Raw genomic sequence first — 23088 nt, 5'->3', positions numbered from 1 at the left:
TCATATTGATCAACACATTCAAATTGATCAACATGTTCATATTGATCAACACATTCAAATTGATCAACACATTCATATTGATCAACACATTCAAATTGATCAACATGTTCATATTGATCAACACATTCAAATTAATCAACACGTTCATATTGATCAACATGTTCAAATTGATCAACACTTGAAACAATTGTAAATTTAAAAAAAAAACTTTTAAAAAATTAAAAACTCATGGTGAAAAAAATACATAATGGAATGATTAAGTTAAAATATTTTTCCCCCTCAAAATTAGTGTTATAGCTAAATCATTTAAAAAGTCATTCAGTATATGTAACAAGAAACGATTATTTATTATTAAATACATTTGGTAAACAACTAAATATTCCCTCGATGCTAATTGTTTGTAGTAATTTATAACACTCTGAAATGACTACTTTTTTTTTGGTGTGACTAAAAAAATGAAAGTGATAAACATGTGCGTCATGGCGCAGGTGTTTAGTAAAAAAAAAACATTAAAAAACCCACTTTTGCACAAAAGAACTGCCTATCTTAGTAACTAACATCATGACAGACTTTTAACATGAACGATGAACATAAATTCCACAACATGACACGTACTCGTGAAGAAATGTCTTAAAATCAAACTCTGTCTCTGATCTTTGAACCTCTTGTCTTTCTTCCTCTTCTATCTCATTTGTTTCCTCCACCTCTTCATCTTCTTCTACATCAGCCGATCTCTGGGGCCCTGTTAAAGGACAATTTATAAACCACATTATTAAACACATTATAAACCACATTATAAGCCACATTATAAAACACATAATAAACATTATAAACCACATTATAATGTACATGATAAACCACATTATAATATACATTATAATGCACATTATAAGCCACATTATAAAACATATAATAAACATTATAAACCACATTATAATGTATATAATAAACCACATTATAATGTACATTATAATGCACATTATAAGCCACATCATAATGCACATAAGCCAATTATAAACCACATTATAAGCCACATTATAATGCACATTATAAGCCACATTATAAACCACATTATAAACCAGATTAGCAATCATAAAAATGTTGGTTAGACATTTTTGAAGTTGTATATATACTAGTATTGCTACTATAGTCTAAGTCACATTGTAATCAACATCATCAGTGACAGTTGCAATTATGAAAATTTTGGTCAAATATTTCTGAGGCTATAAATGCACTAGCATTGCTAACATAGTCTTTTACATTGGGCCTAATCCTAAAGAGATTTTGTGAGGAAAATACAAAATAAATATTGTGGTCAGAAAATACAACTTTGGTGTATTTGTGTTTAATTTAATTTTAATTATTCAATGTTTTTGGTATTAGAGGAAAAAAAATATAAACATGAGACATCATGTGAGACGGGACAGACGGCCGGGGTGGAGGGGGGGGGGTGAGATTCTAACCCACCCCTACCCTTAAACAACCCTCTTCCTACTTACATGAATGGCTAGGGTTAATGCTGGAGTGCTTGTTGAACTTTAATGCTGAGCCAAGGGTCACAAAATACTTTTTAATAAAAAAGTTTTTAATTCTGGTGAAATCTATGCACTAATTGCATTGAAGGTAATTTTCCCATGTAAGAGGGCTATTAGGATTGATAATCTATCTGATATATAAAGCCAGAAGAAATAAAATGATCATATCTACTTCCTCTGAAGAGATCTATCAACAGTAGCAGATAAAATAACTAACTTACCAAAAAAAAAGTAAGTTACGTAAAAATTACATACAAAAATTAAACTATTACATAAACAAAGATAAGTGTTTTAAAAAAGTTAAGATTAAAAGATACAAAACAATTAAAGTCAAGTGGCAGGCACTTCAAAGCAACACAACAGAGTAAACATGGTAGCTGTAAAAACCACTCATGAAAAAAACAATGGAACAAAGGTTAAGTGTGGTTGGTAAACAAACTGGCCATTTTCTGGAACACTTTAAGACAAGAAATCATGGCCAAATAAACAAAGAAGACTTCATCAAATGTGGTGATACTTAAAACAGTTATAATATGATATTGATTCAATTTTTTTTTTAAAGTTTTAATTTGATGATTTCTACATTCATTTTTGTAATATTGGAGAAGATTTCCTTAAAAATGATTTACTATTACTTGTCAAAATGTTTTATGCTCTATGGTCTGTTGACATATGCTTTTCTTTATGAATTCGCTTTGTATTTGTCTATACAAGACCAATCAGCAAGGCAGAAGTTGCTTGATTTTGGAGTTTGCTTTCCAAGTCTGGGACATGGTTTAAAACATCCTGTGCTCTCTCACCCAGACATATCACAGCCTAATGGATAAAACTAGATGACACTGAACAGATGACACTGAACAGATGACACTAGACAGATGACACTAGACAGATGACACTAGACAGATGACACTCAACAGATGACACTCAACAGATGACACTAGACAGATGATACTAAACAAATGACACTAGAAAGATGATACTTGACAGATGACACTAGACTAATGACGCTAAACAGATGACACTAGACTAATGACACTCAACAGATGACACTCAACAGATGACACTCAACAGATGACACTAGACAGATGACACTCAACAGATGACACTAGACAGATGACACTAGATAGATGACACTCAACAGATGACACTAGACAGATGATACTAAACAAATGACACTAGACAGATGATACTAGACAGATGACACTAAACAGATGACACTAGACAGATGACACTCAAGAGATGACACTCAAGAGATGACACTCAAGAGATGACACTCAACAGATGACACTAGACAGATGATACTTGACAGATGACACTAGACTAATGACGCTAAACAGATGACACTAGACAGATGACACTAGACAGATGATACTAGACAGATTATACTAAACAAATGACACTAGACAGATGATATTTGACAGATGACACTAGACTAATGATGCTAAACAGATGACACTAGACAGATGACACTCAACAGATGACACTAGACAGATGATACTAAACAAACAGATGACACTAAACAGATGACACTAGACAGATGACACTCAACAGATGACACTAGACAGATGATACTAAACAAACAGATGACACTAAACAGACAAGGGTTTTGAAGTGGAACTGAGTTCTGGAACAATTTTCATAAACTCCAGCATTGCAATGGCTCTGTTTCAGCCCAAAGGTCAATGTCCCACCTTTAAATACTAACCTCTTACAGTATCTAAATTGTATATGCTTCAAAATATTAAAAACAAACAATCCTATATTCAAATACTTTTCAATGATTAAAATTTAATTTGATCAATCCACCAATTAAAGAAGCAGTCACTTGAAATGTTAGATATCCTTTTAAAGATGTTACACGATATAAAGAAGATAAACTTATTACAGATAGCATACTTTGTAAATAAGGGTTCTTTTATCAAGCTTCGTAATGTTGGGGGCCATTTTAATGGGGGCCATTTTGTCAATGGCATTTCAGTTGAATCAACTTTATAGCCCAGAGAAACGCCATCCAATAAGCTTAAAATGGGACTGGGTTTATTATTTTTCCAAGTGCCAGGGTAGCCCATTTAAAAACAACAAAGCTTTTTTTGCAAATAATTTTGTTTTCATACTTAATCAGAATAAGCAAACTGTTTGGTGCTGATTTATTGAAAGTGTTTGACAGTTCATAAAAAAAATATATATTTCAAAACTAAATTAACATCAAATTACACTTTTGGTTGTTTATTATCTCAAACCAAATACAAAATACTCTTAAATAATATCACTAACCCATTAATTTGTTTTATAAACCTCAAACAAGTTAAGTTAAAAAAACACCATGTCAAATTTTAGCATGCTTACAGAAATGTGAGAGGGGGAAAAAATCTATAAATAGCTGGAAGCCTTTACAGGAAATACTACTTGCAATCATCTCATTATTCTTGAGTTGTTAATTACACAGACGACTCCAAGGATGCTTCAATGCTCAAGAGGGGCACTGGCACAGGAAAAAATACGCGGGGGAAGGGAGCATGTTGTACGTCTTCTGATGTAGATGCGTAAAATTTGGAGTGAGGTCAAGGATGATTAAAAGATATACTCTTAAAACCGCGGTCGGTTTGTGGGAAGGGAATCTTGAACAGAGGGGGTTATACCATGATAAAAAATAAGAAAACGTTGTAGTAGTGTGTTGTAGTAGTGTGTGGGTGGTGTGGAAAAAGCACGATGTCGTTGGCTATTTAAAAAACCTGTGGGGCAAAAGTTGTGGAAAATTTCCTAGGTGCAGTTTTTTTCTGCAGCTTTAGTAGCCAATAAGTATGTTTATGTTGATTATGGTCAGGAGAAATGTATTATGATAAAAAAAAAAAATATATATATATATATATATAGGCCTATATATATAGGCTTTATATATATATATATATATATATTTTTTTTTTACAGTAAAGTACTACCGTAGACTTACAACTGTGGAAAAATATTAGCCTCAATTTATTTTATACGGTTGGAGTGATTAAACGACCAAACAAATAACCCCAGACTTTTCTAACTTTTAAAAATAAGTACTACTTTTTTTTTTAATTAGACCACAAAATTATACAAGTGATTACTGTTGTCTTGAGGGATAGGTGAAGAAGAGCTGACCTATTAGCAAGTATAAGGATGATTATGTAAAAGGGTCCCAGAAAAAGGGTAAAAAATTTGAATAAAAGTATTTAACAATGTGAAGTGGTGGGTGAATTAGTATATTATTAAACCAAAAAAGAAAAGCCATTGTATTCAAATGTGCTAATGTTTGGTCCATTTTTTAAGGAGGTGATGACAGGGGCATTAATCAAGCAGACTCAGAACGTTCACCATCTTGACATAGTCAACCACTCTCTACTCACCCCAGTATAAGGCCCAACATCTTGACATAGCCACCCTCTACTGACCCCAGTATAAGGTCCAACATCTTGAGATAGTCAACCACCCTCTACTCACCCCAGTATAAGGTCCAACATCTTGAGATAGTCAACCACCCTCTACTCACCCCAGTATAAGGTCCAACATCTTGAGATAGTCAACCATCCTCTACTCACCCCAGTATAAGGTCCAACATCTTGAGATAGTCAACCATCCTCTACTCACCCCAGTATAAGGTCCAACATCTTGACATAGTCAACCACCCTCTACTCACCCCAGTATAAGGTCCAACATCTTGAGATAGTCAACCACCCTCTACTCACCCCAGTATAAGGTCCAACATCTTGAGATAGTCAACCATCCTCTACTCACCCCAGTATAAGGTCCAACATCTTGAGATAGTCAACCATCCTCTACTCACCCCAGTATAAGGTCCAACATCTTGACATAGTCAACCATCCTCTACTCACCCCAGTATAAGGTCCAACATCTTGACATAGTCAACCACCCTCTACTCACCCCAGTATAAGGTCCAACATCTTGAGATAGTCAACCATCCTCTACTCAGAAAAACAGAGTACCATCAGAGTAACCCCACCCCAGTCATGTTACTACATAGCTCCTTTTCTGCTTAAGTTACAATGTGTATAGCCAAAAAAAAAAAAAAGCCAACACATTTGCAACAAGTGTAAATAATATAATTTGTGGCAGATAAATTTTTATTAAAAATTATGTCCAGCAGTATAGATCACTTAGAACTTCTCTACCATAAATAAAATCAAATTTTATGAAAATTCAAACACATCAAAATTGATATTTTTTTCGACAAAATATTTTTAAAATATACATTGATTCCAATTTTCGGTTTCCATTAATTCATACCCTCGTTCCCTTGTCTAAGTCCATGAAAAGGTCTATTGGATTAAGATTACTACAGCTGGCATTTGTAAGGGAACAAAATATTTTGTTAAACACTTTAACATAAAAATATTGAATGGAGTCAAGTAATATATTTACTTGCCATTCTCGTCTAAAAATAGACTTGAGTCCAAATGAACTCATCACACCGGCTATAAAATAAGAGGTTTTACAGTACAGGAAGTACTTTATGAGGCGAAGGCAAGATGTTGTGATTTCACTGACAGCAGCTTAAGTATTACTTCATTTGGAACCTGCACCTCCCTCAATAAGTGGACTTTACCATGCTAGACATGTTTCAATTTCGAACAAAAGGAAAATTTTAATTTAATTACATGCAAGATTAAATCAAGTTGACTAGGTTATTACAGTTTTCAACAAAGGAAATTTTGTGGTGACCAAAGATTAAACTTTGTTTACTAAAGTATTTAATTTAATTTCAGTTAATTTAAGTATAAATGTGGTTTGATTTTCATACTGGATTACATTAAAAGATGTGAATGTGAACACATTCTGCAAGTGCTTACCCAGACCGCTTAATCATTTGATAAAGTTTGCTTTTCAAACCTGACGGTCTATAGGGCAATCATTAATCATTTGATAAGTATAATTGAAAAACATACTATAAAATAAAGAAAAATGGAAAGAGAACTCCTGCTGTTGGTGCTTGCGGTGATGGTGGGGTACAGCCACTGCTGCCCCACAAAGTGCACATGCGATGATTTCCAGGTGGACTGCTACAAGACGGACTTTGAGAAGATACCAGAAGACATTCCAGTTACCATAGTAACCATGTTCATGCAGAACAACAAAATCACAGATATCGACGGGGAGATGCTGGCGAAATTTGAAAATCTCGAGAGCATCTTTCTGCAAACAAATTCGATAACGGAACTAAAAGCCGAAGCTTTCTCTAACCTCAGCAGGCTAAGGGACTTGTTCCTTGAGGAAAACAGCATTGAGAATATTGAAGACGGAGCGTTTGCCAATGTGCCGATGTTGAGTCTTCTGTACCTCAACAACAACAAGTTGACGGATATTTCTGGGAAATTTGAAAACATCACCAACCTCGAGAGACTGCAGTTAAATCAAAACAGACTGACTTCAATCAAAGACGACAGCTTCAAGGGCCTAGAAAATTTGGCGCTCTTAACCTTAAGTGATAATCAAATCTCTTTTATTTCGTCCCAGGCTTTCAATGGTTTGACAAGGCTCTATCACCTGGATTTAAAGGGGAATCCCCTAGGTCGTCTGGATACCTTAAGTGGCTTGAGCAACCTACTGTATCTAGATGTTTCATTCTGTGAGCTGCTTAAAGTACCCAGCAATCTCCCGTGGGGGTTGAGGTACTTAAAGATCACAAACAACAATATAACCATCATCGAGAGAACTAATTTCGAAAAATTGTACTATCTCGAAAAAATTTACTTAGACTACAACCAAATCGGGATAATTCAAGACGGCTCCTTCTCTAAGATGTTATACCTCAGTGATTTAAGAGTCAGCAACAACGAGCTGATTGCGTTCCCGAAAAGTTTACCACAGGCGGTGGCCATATTTTTCTCAGACAACAACAAGATTGTACAGTTACAGGAGGATGATTTCCCTCATGATTCCAGCATGGTAACACTAACTCTAAGCAACAACCTCATCAGCAACATCCAAGCTAACACATTCGCTCGCCTCGGCAACCTGACAAACCTTAGCTTAACTCAAAATAAAATCTCCGACTTGCAAAAAAGCTCTTTTAGTGGCCTGAGGAAACTGGTGAGTTTAAACCTGGACAAAAACCCCATTAGAAAAATCGAAGACGGAGCATTTAACAGTTTAGCTAGGTTGTATAAAATAAAACTCTCCGGCATAGAAAGCAATTACACGGAAATTGATGATTCTGCTTTTTTGTATTTGACATCATTGGAGTTTCTTGATCTTCAAGGAAGTCCCTCTGTCGTCTCCGCAGTATTGAACTCGACAAAAATTTTAAAGTCTCTGAACGCAATCAAAAATTTTAACATAATGGATTCGGATTTACAATATTTATCTGAAGATATAAAAACCTATTTAAGTTCTCTGAAATCATTTTACATAGCAGGCAATTATTGGCATTGCGATGAAACCTTACTGTGGTTACGGGAATGGATATTACAGTCGCCAAGAATTTTCGTCAATTCCGAAAAAATAACGTGCAGTACTCCTGTACAGCTCAGAGGCCAAGCCATTGTAAAGATCAACCCAAAAGATTTCACTATGCCCACAACTATTTCTGTTACCATGACAACAGCAACCGAGCAGGCAACAGATTCCACAAAAAGTAAGGTGATGGAAACAACAACCGTATCAAACCTAGCCACGACATCTGCGGTGTCGACACAGCAGAAGCTTGATGAGAACTTAACAACAGAAGACAAGGAGACAGATGAGAACTGTATCACTGATGAGGATAGCAGTGAAACTGGAGGCAACACACAGGCTAAAACTGATGCGACAACAGCAAAGGATGCACCAACAGCAATTGATGCACCAGCTAAAACTAATGCAGCAGCTAAAACAGATGCACCAACAGCTACTAATCCACCCACAGCTACTGATGCATTAGCTACAACAGGAGCACCAACAGCAACCAAAGCACCATCAGCAACTGATGCAGCAACAGCAACCAAAGCACCATCAGCAACTGAATCTACAAACACCACAGAAACACCAGAAACAGACAGTACAATATCCCCAACCACAATGCAAAAGAATCAAGTAAGCTTCTTGTAAAAATTAAGCAAACTTTTGAAGAAAATTTTAATAGCCTCATTATACATTATACACTATACAAAAAAATTTTTTTTTTACAAGTTTTCTTTTAGTTAAAGAAACAGCTTTCTCACCATTATAGTTGTTTTTTTTTTTACTTTTTTGTTTAGATTTTTTTAATGTACACTTACTCTTAGATAATCTGTACAAATTTAACTGAAGAACAACTAATATACTTAACTACCTCTACTAAACTTCTATATAATCTATTTCTTATTAATATAATATGGTCAACTTTGTTTTAAAAAAACCTGTATGAAACTATTGCAGACCCACGATGAATACACTAATAATACAATGAGTGAATCAAACAAAACAACTCAAGGATATAACGAATCAATGTTGACCACTCAAGGATATAATGAGTAAGTCAAAATTCATGTTAAAAATTTTTGAACCATAATTACAAAACAAATTAAATCATTTTGTTTTTATTAAAGACCATAGAAAAGTGATCATGGAACAATCATAAACTTATTATGTCCTTGAACTATGGGTATTCCATCACAGTGTTAGGGATCACAGAGAATATCCCCTAAAGTTCACATCAAAAGTGCCAAATTTTGATTCAAACAGAAGTAAAGTTCACATCAAAAGAGCCAAATTTTGATTCAAACAGAAGTAAAGTTCACATCAAAAGAGCCAAATTTTGATTCAAACAGAAGTAAAGTTCACATCAAAAGAGCCAAATTTTGATTCAAACAGAATGTTGTTCTGTGAGTAGGGACTTCAGGCTTAACAAAGAGAATCAACTTTTTAACCAGAGCTAATTAACGTTGTAATCTGACAAAATTAGCATGTTACAACAATCAGAGCTAATTAACTTTTTAAACAAAGATAATCAACTTTTTAACCAAAGCTAATGAAATTTTTAATCAGAGGTAATGAACTAATCAGAGCAAATTAGCATTTTACAATCAGAGCTAATGAACTTTTAAATCAGAACTAATAAGCTTTTCTTGATAGTGCGAAGAACTGTTGCATGCTTTAATAACCATCAGCTTAAAAATGAGTTCTTGTTAAGCTTTATTAACCCATATTATCCCAAGGTCTCAAAATTTTATAATTTTTTGATATGGTTTAGCTTTTGGGCACTGAATGAAGGAATGACTATGGATTTTTTTTTAAAATCAATACTTTTTTAAATATCGATTTTTTAAAAAACGTCCCATAAATGGGACGCTAGCAACGAACGGCCCCATGTACATTTATTGAAAAATAAAATAATTTTTCACGAGTTATGGCTAATCACGCGAAAATTAAGCTGTATACTGATTTTGTATTGTTAGACCAATGACTACATTGTTTAGGACAGCTAAAAATATTGATAATGATCAATTGGGTTAGCCATACCATGGTCTAAAATGTAGAAATTATGTTCAAAAGTCTAGTTTTCCTTCAATCTAGCATCCATCAAAGTGAACAACACTTGGAAATAAGTAAAGCTGTGACTAGTACATCTAATTATACACACATGATCACAAATATTGTTATTATTCATCGAAACTGTAATATAATTAAATATAAATAATTGATTTTTTGGGGGGGCGTACTTGAAATTTTCAGGGGGTGGGGACTTAAATTTCAGGGGAAAGGGTGGACACTGGTAAAAGTATGTTTTCTATATAAATTCCATTTTGTTGTGTGGGCAGAGCGCCCCCCCCCCCCTCCTCCGAAATGATGCCAGAAAGAAACTCTGCCCTCAGTGAATTTGCAAAAGATGATCCGGTCCAGTCCCAGATGTCATCTAGCCATCCTCTCTTTTGTTACCCTCGCTATTCCCCCCCCCCCCCCTCACAGGCGTACATTAGGACATCAGACATCTTATTTCTAAGGCACGGATCCGTCTCTGGGGGCTTGTATTGAGTGTTCATGACTCTCATCCATGTATGCACCTCACTATGCGAACAGCTCCCAATCTAACACCAGGAATCTCCTTAAAAAGTTAACAAAGTAAAACTGGTATCGGGAACCTTTGGGGGGGGGGGGGGGGATATTATTGGGGCATGACAACTGTACACAGCTAATTTACATTTCTGCTATATGTAGCTTAAGCTATCTTATATGAAGAGAGTTAACCAACCCCCATAAATGAATCATTTCACCTAAATCTTGACCATTGTTATTATTCTGGTTTGTTATAAATTTAATATCACGCGCTTATAAATTTACAGCAATACTAAATTAGTTTGTATTCAATGGTATTAAATACTTCAGTAAGTGTAATTCTGAAAACTTAAAAATAAAATGTAAGTTTTTCAATATTTGCAATTTTTAAATACAATAATATATAAGAAAATATAGCTCAAGGTCATAATTAAATATCTATAAATACCACCTAACACCCCAAAGTCAACAGTTAACAAAGTCAACAATTGTTTCCCCATAAATAACCATTTAACATAAATATTTGCATCTGTATTTCTCGCTAGTGTCCAATAAATGTGACGTTTGTGTAACAATCTGCATAAATATAGATCAAGGTCATAATTAAATATCTATAAATACTACTTAACACCCCAAAGTCAGCAGTTAACAAAGTCAGCAATTGTTTCACCATAAATAACTATTTAACATAAACATTTGCATCTGTATTTCTCGCTAGTGTCCAATAAATGTGACGTTTGTGTAACAATCTACATGGGGCCATTCGTTGCTAGCGTCCCACTTATGGGACGCTTGTTGTACACTTGATATAACGAAGTAGTAAAAAAACATTGTTATTCTTAAATTTTTATCAGATAGAAATATGGTACTGCTACAAGTTTCAAATGTATTTTGCACTTAAAATGTTAATATTTTAGAAGATATGCATTTTCCTGTGCGCATGTTTTCTTTTTTCCGCCATTTTGACAAGTCCTGCAAAGCCGGCACTATAACATTTTTCTAAATTAATTTTTTTCACAAAACACACACAAATTCAATAGTCTAGCCATTTTCAAATACAATGAAACCTAAGTTGTGTTTCAACTAGTTTTTAATAAATTTTAGCATTTTTTTTACAAGCGTCCCATAAGTGGGACGCTAGCAGAATATGGGTTAATAAGACCATAGTGATTTAATTAGTTATGCATAATTTTTAATGCATATAACAGCTTTTTTCATACTTATGATTCAGCTTATAAAAGACAATAAGATAATCCTAGCCAAGATGAGAAGTTAGGGTGGTATAATCTAACCAACACTTATGAATTTACTTTTCATCTATATTAGATTAAATGAGTCATATATTAAAGTTGTTTCATTGAGATAGTTGAAAAGTAAAACATATTTCAATGTTTAGTTTTTTCTTTTACAATATGTTAAACCAAATTCTAATGCTTTTTTTTTTTCTCAGTACAACTGAAGATGCTTCTGAGGTGGTAGATCCAGCGACAGACCCACTGATTAACGAGACTTTCAACCAAACAACCAACCCATTTGACGGATACCCCAACAACTTCTGGAAAACAAAGAATATCAGAGCAGGCCAAAACCGGCTGCCGACGTTTTCTCTCAACAATAAAATCCAAGCTGTGATCATTGGCGTGGCCGTCTCGCTGATGAGCCTGGTCGTGGGGCTAATTATAGCAGTTTTTGTGGTTAGATACAGGCGTAAACATAAGCATGTCGTCCTTAGTGATACAACACCTGCCTCCGGCCAAACCTCAGACACTGTGTTCATCATTGACCACATGACAGAGCAGCCCCCAGCTACGTTGCCCAGAAGCACAAACAAAAAATCTGGCAACGAGTCCAGGAAATCCAGCTCCTCAACTGGGTCATCGTCCTCTAAAAAAAGCTCAAACTGCAAGAGGCAGTGGTCCTCGGCTTCATCGAGCTCCAAGACCAGTTTTGACTGCCTCAGCGCGCAGACAGAAGACGACGCTGAAATGTTGATGGAGTCATGGAAGTAAAAACCAAGTTCAAGGACGAGTACCCCACTGACTTAAACAGATGGAAGTAAAATGACTGCCCAATGCTGAAAGAGCTACAGAGATGGAGGAAATTAACAAGCCACAAGTTCAGCTATTAGCTGAAAAGATGTTAAGGACAGAAAAAGCATGGCTTACTTTTCTTATTTGGTTACTTGCCAGTTAGCAGAAAAGCAAGACAAAATGTATTTTTGCATAATTGAGAAAAAAAAAACTTGCCAGAAAAGCTGTGCATTATGTTTAAAGGCCAACCTCCCATTTTCTAGCATCAGTCTTTGGTGTCAAATCATGCAAGTACTGTTGTATTTAATGTGCCATAACCCATGTACATATTAATTTAATTTGAACAATCATGTAAATTGTAAATTACCAAATTATTCCTATTCTGAATTTAATATTTTGTAATTCTCCTAGTAATTTTGAACTTTTACAGCTAATTAGATTGTCCTGTGTCATGAATGAGACACACTATTCAGTATTTACATAATCATATATGAAAAAAGGATTTTCCAATATGTGACATAAACAAAATGATACAGCTGTATATATTTTTATACCAATGTTCTGAATCTTTATACTGCAGAGTATGATAAACGTAGCTTATATTTCAATTACATTGTATATCACAATAGTCTATTAGTAAAAAACCAAATAAAATATTGCTACTTGCTTCATCAACTTCAACTACTCTCTTCAATTATAAAATACAATAAAAGAAAATTTTCAAAACAATTTTCAAATCATATGTTGTTGCAGCATGCTTTTTTTTTATTTTTCTATTTGTGTCCTCTGGTTTCTAAGTAAATAATGACATAAAGTTGAAAGCAAAATTTACTTAAGGTCAAACTTTCAGGCCAAATAGTCAATGTGGCAGATAAAGTAGAGTTCATCTCTTTATCTAACCCAGTTTCTATGAGTGTGATTAGCACTTATGCCCAACCACTTTTACTTATCTTGACTAGTCAGGCACCCAGCAGATGTGAGTGAAATCAAGGGTATTTTACTGCTCAATCATGTGAGCAAACCTGCTGACACTCAGGTTAGCTGTGGCATGCTCTACCACTCAACCATTGTCCCTACATTACATCAAGGTTGTTCTAATTCTCAAAGCTGTGACCCAAACAAGTTTAAACAACTGACTTCCAGGTTCATTATGAAGTGCTTGACCACTCAACCACTGTCCCTACATTAGACAATCTGGTGTGTTTATCAAACACTTCCACAACACTTTTAAGTAAAAATAGCAATCCATCCAAACAATTAGTAACATTACTAGGGGTCGTGTGGTCGGGTCAGTAAAGCTCATGGTTGCTAAACCAATAAGTCCTGAGTTCGAACCCCCAGGCAGGAGACTCAATAGTTGGGGACAGCAGCCCATCTAGGGTAATTAACTTAAACAACTGCTGCCTTGTGGTTTGTTCTTGGTTGGACAAAGGCTATGGAAGCATATCCAAAAAAAAAAGCAGGCTGAAATTGGAGTCATTTGCCCATATAATGTGTAACATGATGATATGTAATTAGTAATTGTCATGGCATAGATAGATAGAATTAGACTAGACTAGCACTTAATTGTGTCTGAAGAAATCCTTTCCAAAATTACAATTACGAACGAAGAACATTACTAATGATACCGGTCAGAGAAGAAAAAACATGAAACACACAGGGACTGAATTACATGAAATATACAGGGACTGAATTACAAAACAGATCTGTCAACTTAAGTCAAGTCAGCTATTGCCTCACAGGCCCAACAAAACAATTCACACTTACTTGGTAAGTTGGCCAACTAAACAATTCACACTTACTTGGCAAGTTGGCCAACTAAACAATTCACACTTACTTGGTAAGTTGGCCAACTAAACAATTCACACTTACTTGGCAAGTTGGCCAACTAAACAATTCACACTTACTTGGTAAGTTGGCCAACTAAACAATTCACACTTACTTGGTAAGTTGGCCAACTAAACAATTCACACTTACTTGGTAAGTTGGCCAACTAAACAATTCACACTTACTTGGTAAGTTGGCCAACTAAACAATTCACACTTACTTGGTAAGTTGGCCAACTAAACAATTCACACTTACTTGGTAAGTTGGCCAACTAAACAATTCACACTTACTTGGTAAGTTGGCCAACTAAACAATTCACACTTACTTGGTAAGTTGGCCAGCTAAACAATTCACACTTACTTGGTAAGTTGGCCAGCTAAACAATTCACACTTACTTGGCAAGTTGGCCAACTAAACAATTCACACTTACTTGGTAAGTTGGCCAACTAAACAATTCACACTTACTTGGCAAGTTGGCCAACTAAACAATTCACACTTACTTGGCAAGTTGGCCAACTAAACAATTCACACTTACTTGGTAAGTTGGCCAACTAAACAATTCACACTTACTTGGCAAGTTGGCCAACTAAACAATTCACACTTACTTGGCAAGTTGGCCAACTAAACAATTCACACTTACTTGGCAAGTTGGCCATAAAAACAATTCACACTTACTTGGCAAGTTGGCCATAAAAACTTCCTTCAAGGCCAGGAACTCCTCCTCCTGACTCATGCCCTCCGTCCCAAACTCATCCCTCTCTGGCCAAACTTCTCGGGCCGACCGGAACAAGGCTACAGCCAGGCCGACATTTTTCTCTCTCAGATTTTCCTGGACACGAAGCATAGCCTCAATCCTTTGGACCAAAAAAAGAAATAGTTCAAACAATGGAATGTTTAACAAAATAATTAAACACAATTAATTCCACTTAATCAGGTCACCAGATGCTTTGGGATCAGAGTGGTCAGGTGGGTAAGCACATGGTTGCTAACCCAGGCAGATAAGATTCATCAGCTGGGGATAGCAACACATCTAGCAGAGAAAACTCCTAAATCAAACAGGAGTGGAGCCATTTAAGTCAACCCAGGTTTCCTTTCAGCAGCTCCTGCGATACAGCAGATTCCAAGTTGTATGAAGCCATATGAGATGCCTTGAGGCAGCAGTTTTTTTGGACTAAACTGTAAAATACTAATCAATACATTTTCCCATACTCTGGCCACCTTACTCTGTTTGTGTGTGTATATTTTTATTATCAAATTAGGTACAATGACATCTTAGATAAACTAATCAACAACAGCATATTAGATAATAAAACCAAGAATGGCAACTAACCAGATATTTAAAGCAAATATAATAATAATCTTACTAGATAATTAAAGTACTATTAAGAATTTATTAGTCACTCTTCATACATCATGGCTTTATAATGCTAATGAAATCTACTTGGCATATTATGATCATTTAATTCAACATATTTTAAGTTGTTTGAGTAAGAACATGTAATGCTATTGAAGTAGATTTTACTATAGCCTTATCCTACGTTGGATGAAGATATAGAGCTAGTCTCCCAACTTATCAGAGCTGGAAGGACTAGTTTTAAAGAATGTGACCTGGATATTGACAGGAATTGATGGAGACTTTTTAAAAACAGTGAAATAATTCTATCAAACCTTTAATCATCCAAGCTGAAATCAGAGGTGGCATCAAAAGGCATAACCTATCAAGATAAGTCTACTGACCTAAAATAACATACACTTCCCCATATACAAAACCCAAAAACCTTTAAACATTCATGCTAACATCAAAAGGTGTCACCCCCTCAGGTTAAGTCTAATGAACTAACATACACTTCCCCATACACAAAAACCCAAACCTTTGATCATCCATGCTAACATCAGAGGTGGCATCAAAAGGTGTCACCCCCTCAGGTTAAGTCTAATGAACTAACATACACTTCCCCATACACAAAAACCCAAACCTTTGATCATCCATGCTAACATCAGAGGCGGCATCAAAAGGTGTCACCCCCTCAGGTTAAGTCTAATGAACTAACATACACTTCCCCATACACAAAAACTCAAACCTTTGATCATCCATGCTAACATCAGAGGTGGCATCAAAAGGTGTCACCCCCTCAGGTTAAGTCTAATGAACTAACATACACTTCCCCATACACAAAAACTCAAACCTTTGATCATCCATGCTAACATCAGAGGCGGCATCAAAAGGTGTCACCCCCTCAGGTTAAGTCTAATGAACTAACATACACTTCCCCATACACAAAAACTCAAACCTTTGATCATCCATGCTAACATCAGAGGCGGCATCAAAAGGTGTCACCCCCTCAGGTTAAGTCTAATGAACTAACATACACTTCCCCATACACAAAAACCCAAACCTTTGATCATCCATGCTAACATCAGAGGCGGCATCAAAAGGTGTCACCCCCTCAGGTTAAGTCTAATGAACTAACATACACTTCCCCATACACAAAAACTCAAACCTTTGATCATCCATGCTAACATCAGAGGCAGCATCAAAAGGTGTAACCCCCTCAGGTAAATCCTGCTGACCTAGCAGGACTGCATTCAGCTCCTCCGACAGATCACTGTTCCACAATGTCTCCAGCTCTTCCTCACTCAGCTGCTGATTCTGTGAGCCTGTAATAAGTGGTGCTAGCATTAATAAAGGCTTGTCTCCCTTCACGCTACAAACAGGGCATGAGTTTTTGTAACCAACAGTGCTTTTAGCACAGGCACTTTATTTTCATTATGTGTAAACAGAAACAAATGATAAAATCTTTAAAACACACCTTAAACCACCACTGAAGTACTTGTTGTTTTATAAAGTTTAAAACCCGTCATATTTTATTTGATGTACTGACAAAGAATTTTTTGGAAAATTTTTGTTTAATCGTGTTACACTGTTAGGTTGATAATCTTGTGTAATTTAATATTTATTATCTTATTTGAAAAAAAATCAAGAGCTACTTTTTTTTCCCGAATTTTAGCCGACTCGACCACGCCTCCATCACAATTAAGTATTACGTGTCTACTGGTTTTGTTTCCATTGACTCCGATTTCAGCCTGCTTTTCTTTTTGGATTTGCTTCCATAGCCTTTTTCCAACCAAGAACAAACTACAAGGCAGCAGTTGTTTGAATTTTGTGTTAAACTTACTGAACAGAAAGTATTATCTTACCTGCCAAAGAAGATTTGGCAGCTTTCTTTTTCCTCTTGATGCTCTTCTTCTTCTTCTGCACCACCAGTTTACTAGACTTGGTGAATGTCTCCAGCATCTTCAAAAATACATGGGTGGATTCCACAAGGTCACGCAGGAAGGCTCTGAAAAAGTTTACAAGAAGGATAGGAAAAAGTTTACAAAATTTTCACACATTTGGTTGAGGATGTTATGATACATGCCTTGTAATTTAAAGATAAGTTCATTGATAAAAAATCATCTTTTGTGACCTGATAGCCTTGGACTTCTACTAAATTTTATCTAATGAGCAATGTTGATTATGTGAGTAATTACTTGTAATGATGACTAAAAATGGCCAATGTATATCCCTATTAGCATTCTTAAAAATTTCTTTAAATGTTTGTCGTCCTTGGGGGTTTAAAGAGAAAATCAAAATAGAAAAAAAAACATTGTTTTTAAAAATGTAATGGTGAAAAGTGAAGAAAAAAAATTTAAATGGTTAAAATTGAATAAAGTAAACAATTTTTTAATTGTAAATTGTCCAATAATAAAACAGTGTTCAACCCACCTGGAACTTTTGGACTCATTGAAATTTTTCAACAGTGTTATAAATATGTCCCTGTATTCTATCATGTAAAACACATTGCCTGTTTGGAAAAGAAAAAGTAAAAAAAGCCGATTAAACTTGCTGCATGTTTTCAAATGGGTACTGCAGCATGTACTGTTTAGTTTTTTCCTTAATTTAAGATTGAATACACGTAAATGTTATATTCATTTTTTAAAATTTTTAAATTTAATTTTTTTTTATATAATTAAATATGATTTAAGAAAAACTAACATAACTGGAACATCAAGGGAAATAACTCTTGAAAATTTTATTTTTCTGACATCTGACTCACTCTGCACTACTTTGGCACTCTCCTGCAACTGTCTATCATTAGATTTGCTCATGAAATCCAGAGTACGCAGAAGTTCTTGGTAGGCTTTAAGCGCCACATGAGTCCTGACAGTTAAATAAAGACAGAAAAAATATCCTGAAGAACTATAAAGTTTTAAGTGATCTTATTAGTTTAATCTAGAAATCAAGAAAAACTCAACACTTAAGAAAAAACACTGCGAATTGATGTAAGCTCACCAATACTGAACAATTTATTTAAGTTTAAAAATGTTAATTCCTTTACCAAATTTAATTACCAAAATGGCTGAATTCTCTTGTTGTAATTTAACGAGACACTTGTATTAAATTAAAACATCATAAAACCTGATAATTCTATTGATCATATTGACTAAGGTACATTTTGGCCAATAACTTTTCAAAGAAAATCTCACAGTTACCTGCGACCCCAAGTCTTGACCTCTTCACCTTTACCCAGACGGATGTTCTCGTAGTAGGTCAACAGCTGGGTGTAAATGTAGTGAAATGCTGGCAGTGACATGGTCTCCCTGTGGTCAACAGAACAAAGTTAAAACCCTGCCAAATTTGTTTGTATCAGAATATCAGAGTTAAGGAGGTACAGCTTTTGGGCAATGAAGTAATGTGTTAAAGTCTATGCTATTAAAGTCTGAATAAAGAAAAATTAAAATAAAAAGCAAAATACTTTAACAAGGTTTAATATTTTATATGAGCCGACCCGCGGCATATCATACGCCGTTATTTAGTTGTTCTATTTTCTACTTTTCAGTAATTCATAATTTGTGAATTCGACAGTACCAATACTGCCACTGAAAATGTTTGCTTTAAAACACTATCAGTAGGTCGTTAAGAACGTTACTACCCCACCCTCCTTTCCCCCAACATCTACCCCCACCCTCCTTTCCCCCAACCCCTACCCTACCCCCTCCCCCCCCCCCCCCCCCCCGTGAAAGCAGCCTCCTCTTATTTACCTCCCCTAAGTTTAAAATCTTTTCAAACTGAATTATCTGCCCCTAATAGCCGTCACTAAACCCGGCTCTACGAATGTAAACATTTAGCGTGAACCACAGCTCACCAGACCATGTAGGGGTGGGGTGGTAGGGAGCACGCTTACAGCTTGTTTTCTAGCGTCTCCCAGAAGAGAATTATATATATAGATAACATCAATCTAAGTGTAGACTGATAATGTATATTTTATCAGTGGCCAAAGATTACCATAATTATGATAATGTAAACATGCCTCTTATATTGATAAAAAAATTGAGGAATAACATGGGCTACATAAATTTAAGGTATTGCAATTAATTACCTCCCAAGGGCCACATACTAATTAAGGAATTAAATTAATTACCCAAAAAGGGCTATATACATTTAAGGTATTAATTACCTCACACTGTCCACATAAAGAATTAAGAAATTATAATTAATTACCCCACACACAAGTGCTATATAAGGTATTGCAATTAATTACCCAACAAGGTCGACCCGTTTACAGTTCAAGCGACAAAACTCCATGAAAAATCTCATTGCCCACAGGTAGTAAGTCTCATCATTATCCTGCGCAGTCTTCCTTGTTAAAGCATCCTGTTGTTAGAATACATCAAACTGCTTTAGAAAAAATTATCAATAGCTTGCAAACAGGCAGTGCATTAGGCCATATGTTTTCTCAGTGCAACATCCCAAATTTAAAGAGCCCATCACATCAGACAAAAAGGCTATGTCAATTTAACTTTTAGGTTTTAGGCAGATGTAGTGTGGGTGGGGGAGTGCCCCCCCCCCCCTTCTGAATTTGTGAGGTGAACAAAATTGAGAAAAGGGAGGCCTATAGAAAAATTGCATTTTTTCATATTTGTGCAATTTAATATAAAATGTTCTGATTTAGTTGTAGATGTGTTCATCTGTGAACAGACCTCAGGAGGGATATGAGAAGTTTAAATTTAAACCACTTCCCCAAATACTGAATTAATCCCTATATATAAAAACCCATAGGTTATTTACATGATCTTATTAAACCACCCAAAGTAAGTAGCATATCAGCTTAACCATTATGCTTGGTTATGTAACCTGATAATAAAATAAGCTCATCAGGTCCAATGAGTCAAATATAATTACCTTATATAGTCATATGAAAAAAAAATAAAACATATACCAATAACCCATTAATTCCTATAAACAAAGACATAAAAAGGCAGAACACAAGACCAACTCTCACCTTAACTGCCCTCATCAGAGGATTGTAAGCATTAACAAGAAACTGCACACAAAACTGTTTCAAGCTAAGCCTCATGCTCAGAGTCGACCTGCGCTTGATTTCATCCCCCTTGATTGGAGCTCTGTTCTTTGCCTTTTTCTTTGGGTTTTTGTTGTCATCATAGGAGAATGTTTTGGCTTCTCCCAGAGATTTGTGGTAGATAACGTCATTCTCACTGATGGATTTCATGTTCTTTATTACATAAGTGCCGCCAAATCTTGAATGTCTGAGGAAAAAAGTTGTACTTGATTTAAAAGTAATTTATATAATAGTAATGAAAAAACTATTACAAACCTTATCTGTTATACATCTGTGGGAAGTTTTTTGTTTTACATAGACATACATTTATTTGGCAATAACTAGAAAAAAAATAAGTATTACCCAATTTATGTTATTCAAATATTTTAAAAAATACAAATGTGCATTGAAATTAAAATATGAAAACAAAAAATTAGTGTGTTTTAATGGACTAGAATATATTATATATTACAATAATTATTTATTTATATATATTAACAATACTTTTAGAAAAGAAGAATACCTACTAGTACATATGAACTGAAAACTAAGATAAAGCAACAATCTAGTTTTCTTATAAAGATAGCATCATTGAAAAACAACAATGCCATACTTTAAAAAGGTAAACAAAGGTTCTACTGTACCTTGCACTAAATTTCAGAATATTTGATTTCTTTAGCGCCCTTTCTTTTTCTCTTGCATGTTCTAGCTCTCTGAAAATAGTAGAAAACATGATTAACAACTCAACAAATGAATGTTAATTTTTTTAGGAAGGAAACCAAATAAGGAACATAATTGGAAAGAGATAAACCTAAACAGGATAGAATAAAACATTATGTTGTAATATAAATATTTAACCTTTTACAGTTTTATTAGTTTTATCTTTTAATATAACTTGACTTAGAAATTGAGAATTATTAGATCAGTTGAAAAGGAGATATAGGATGTTAGGATTTCGATGCATATGGTAGAAATCATCACTTTTCTCCGTTTGTGTTATGTAGCTACTGGGTGGACTCAGGAACATTCTACTGACTTGAACCCAGATTCGATCTCGAGACTTTCAGGTTAGCAGTCTAGCTCTATAAGGTAGAAATAGGTACATAATATAGTCCCACACTAGGCAGAGCAGTTTAACAGCTAGATCAGACTCAAGACCACATCTCCACATGCAGGGATGTGACCAGACCAGGAAAAAAAATTCGGAAATTTTCTTCGGATAATAACTCAATATGTTTTATCTACTTTTTATCGCAGTTAAGCAGCTTCATACTGTTACTGTACTAATTAATTGTTTAATGAAGTTAATATTTTAAATACAAGAAGTTTATGTTACTCTAAAATAACATTGAAAGTCTTGTCTAATTGCAATTTAATGTTTACCTTATAAACAACTTTTAAAAAATTACAATGTAACAAAAGTAGCAATTAAGTTTTATTTTACCATTAAGCTAATTTAAACTGTACTAATCTAGTGTAGATTCTAGATGTACTCCTGTTTTCAATTTTTAAATAGGGGGGCCTAATGCCTAATATGTATTCTTTTAAAGATTGGAAAGGTAAAAATAGTTGTCTTCAACGGTAAAGACCCTAGATTAAGATTAGTTACAATTTGAAAGTTTTAGGTTCATGTGATGGAAAAATGAAATGGACCAGGTTAGCTAAAATTAGATAGGGTCTGGCGTGTGAACCAAAGTTAATCATAATGATAACCAAGCCACATGATATTTATGTTTTTTTGGAATAGCTGTAAATTGTTAGGGGTCATCCACGTTTTTTTTTTTGCGGATATTTACCTCCCCTCTCTCCTACAAAAGCCAGACTCCCCCCACAGTCTGAACGTAATTTTTCTTCCACAAACAAAAGACACGGTCGTAATCACGTTGAGTTTAGTATTTTTTTTTTAAATCTGTAGGCCTACGCAGCATACGTATTGCAGGAAAAGCTATTTGAAATTGACTGTGACGTCATTTTTTTCCACAAGCAGTACCGAAAACGTACTTGGGGTCAAGGTGAGGTCACAAGAGCCACCGTTGCTACGAGGTGGGGCAGGTTAGTCTAGTCCTTATAGTCAACTTTTGCAAGGATTTCAATATTAATTTGAGATTGCGAAATAAAAAATAGAATCAGAGAGAAACTCTAGATTTAGGCGGGTTAAAATACCGATAGGTAAATTAGGCTATATCGATAGCTAGATTACCAGGCTTAAGAGATGTAAGTTTTAATTGAATAACTGCATTATTTTAGATTACCTTTTCCGTGTTTTTTATAAATAGTTAACTGAAAATATCAGCGGAAATTTGGCCTAAAAAAGTGTGC

General features: G+C 34.9%; 2 protein-coding genes across 2 annotated transcripts in view; one reads left to right on the top strand and one right to left on the bottom strand.

Moving 5' to 3' along the window:
• Positions 1 to 23088, bottom strand: part of LOC131948374 (protein timeless homolog) — a 40862-nt gene that overhangs the window by 12087 nt on the left and 5687 nt on the right. The window contains exons 9-18 of the mRNA XM_059309979.1: positions 21414 to 21482; positions 20713 to 20977; positions 19972 to 20084; positions 18923 to 19030; positions 18487 to 18590; positions 18156 to 18234; positions 17588 to 17730; positions 16891 to 17047; positions 15065 to 15243; positions 616 to 742 (exon numbers count right to left, since the gene is read on the bottom strand). Of these exons, the coding sequence (XP_059165962.1) occupies positions 616 to 742; positions 15065 to 15243; positions 16891 to 17047; positions 17588 to 17730; positions 18156 to 18234; positions 18487 to 18590; positions 18923 to 19030; positions 19972 to 20084; positions 20713 to 20977; positions 21414 to 21482 (1344 nt within the window). The remainder of the gene's footprint in view (positions 1 to 615; positions 743 to 15064; positions 15244 to 16890; positions 17048 to 17587; positions 17731 to 18155; positions 18235 to 18486; positions 18591 to 18922; positions 19031 to 19971; positions 20085 to 20712; positions 20978 to 21413; positions 21483 to 23088) is intronic.
• Positions 6051 to 13291, top strand: LOC131948375 (leucine-rich repeat-containing protein 15-like). The gene is made up of 3 exons (XM_059309980.1): positions 6051 to 8591; positions 8916 to 9010; positions 11983 to 13291. The coding sequence occupies exons 1-3, from the start codon at positions 6483 to 6485 to the stop codon at positions 12539 to 12541; spliced, it is 2763 nt and encodes a 920-aa protein (XP_059165963.1). The 5' UTR covers positions 6051 to 6482; the 3' UTR covers positions 12542 to 13291.

The sequence above is a fragment of the Physella acuta genome, unplaced genomic scaffold (genome assembly GCF_028476545.2).
Source record: "Physella acuta isolate Inbredline_101_S28 unplaced genomic scaffold, ASM2847654v3 ptg000642l, whole genome shotgun sequence".
In the NCBI taxonomy this organism is placed as follows: Eukaryota; Metazoa; Mollusca; class Gastropoda; family Physidae; genus Physella; species Physella acuta.
Note: the sequence above shows the minus strand (reverse complement) of the source record. Positions and strands in the feature narration are given on the sequence as shown.

Excerpts from the sequence above, each read along its gene's own strand:
- LOC131948375 (XM_059309980.1), top strand. The coding sequence starts at position 6,483 with ATGGAAAGAGAACTCCTGCTGTTGGTGCTTGCGGTGATGGTGGGGTAC. Across the intron at positions 8,592-8,915 it reads CCACAATGCAAAAGAATCAA|ACCCACGATGAATACACTAA; the intron begins GTAAGCTTCTTG and ends AAACTATTGCAG. Across the intron at positions 9,011-11,982 it reads ACCACTCAAGGATATAATGA|TACAACTGAAGATGCTTCTG; the intron begins GTAAGTCAAAAT and ends TTTTTTTCTCAG.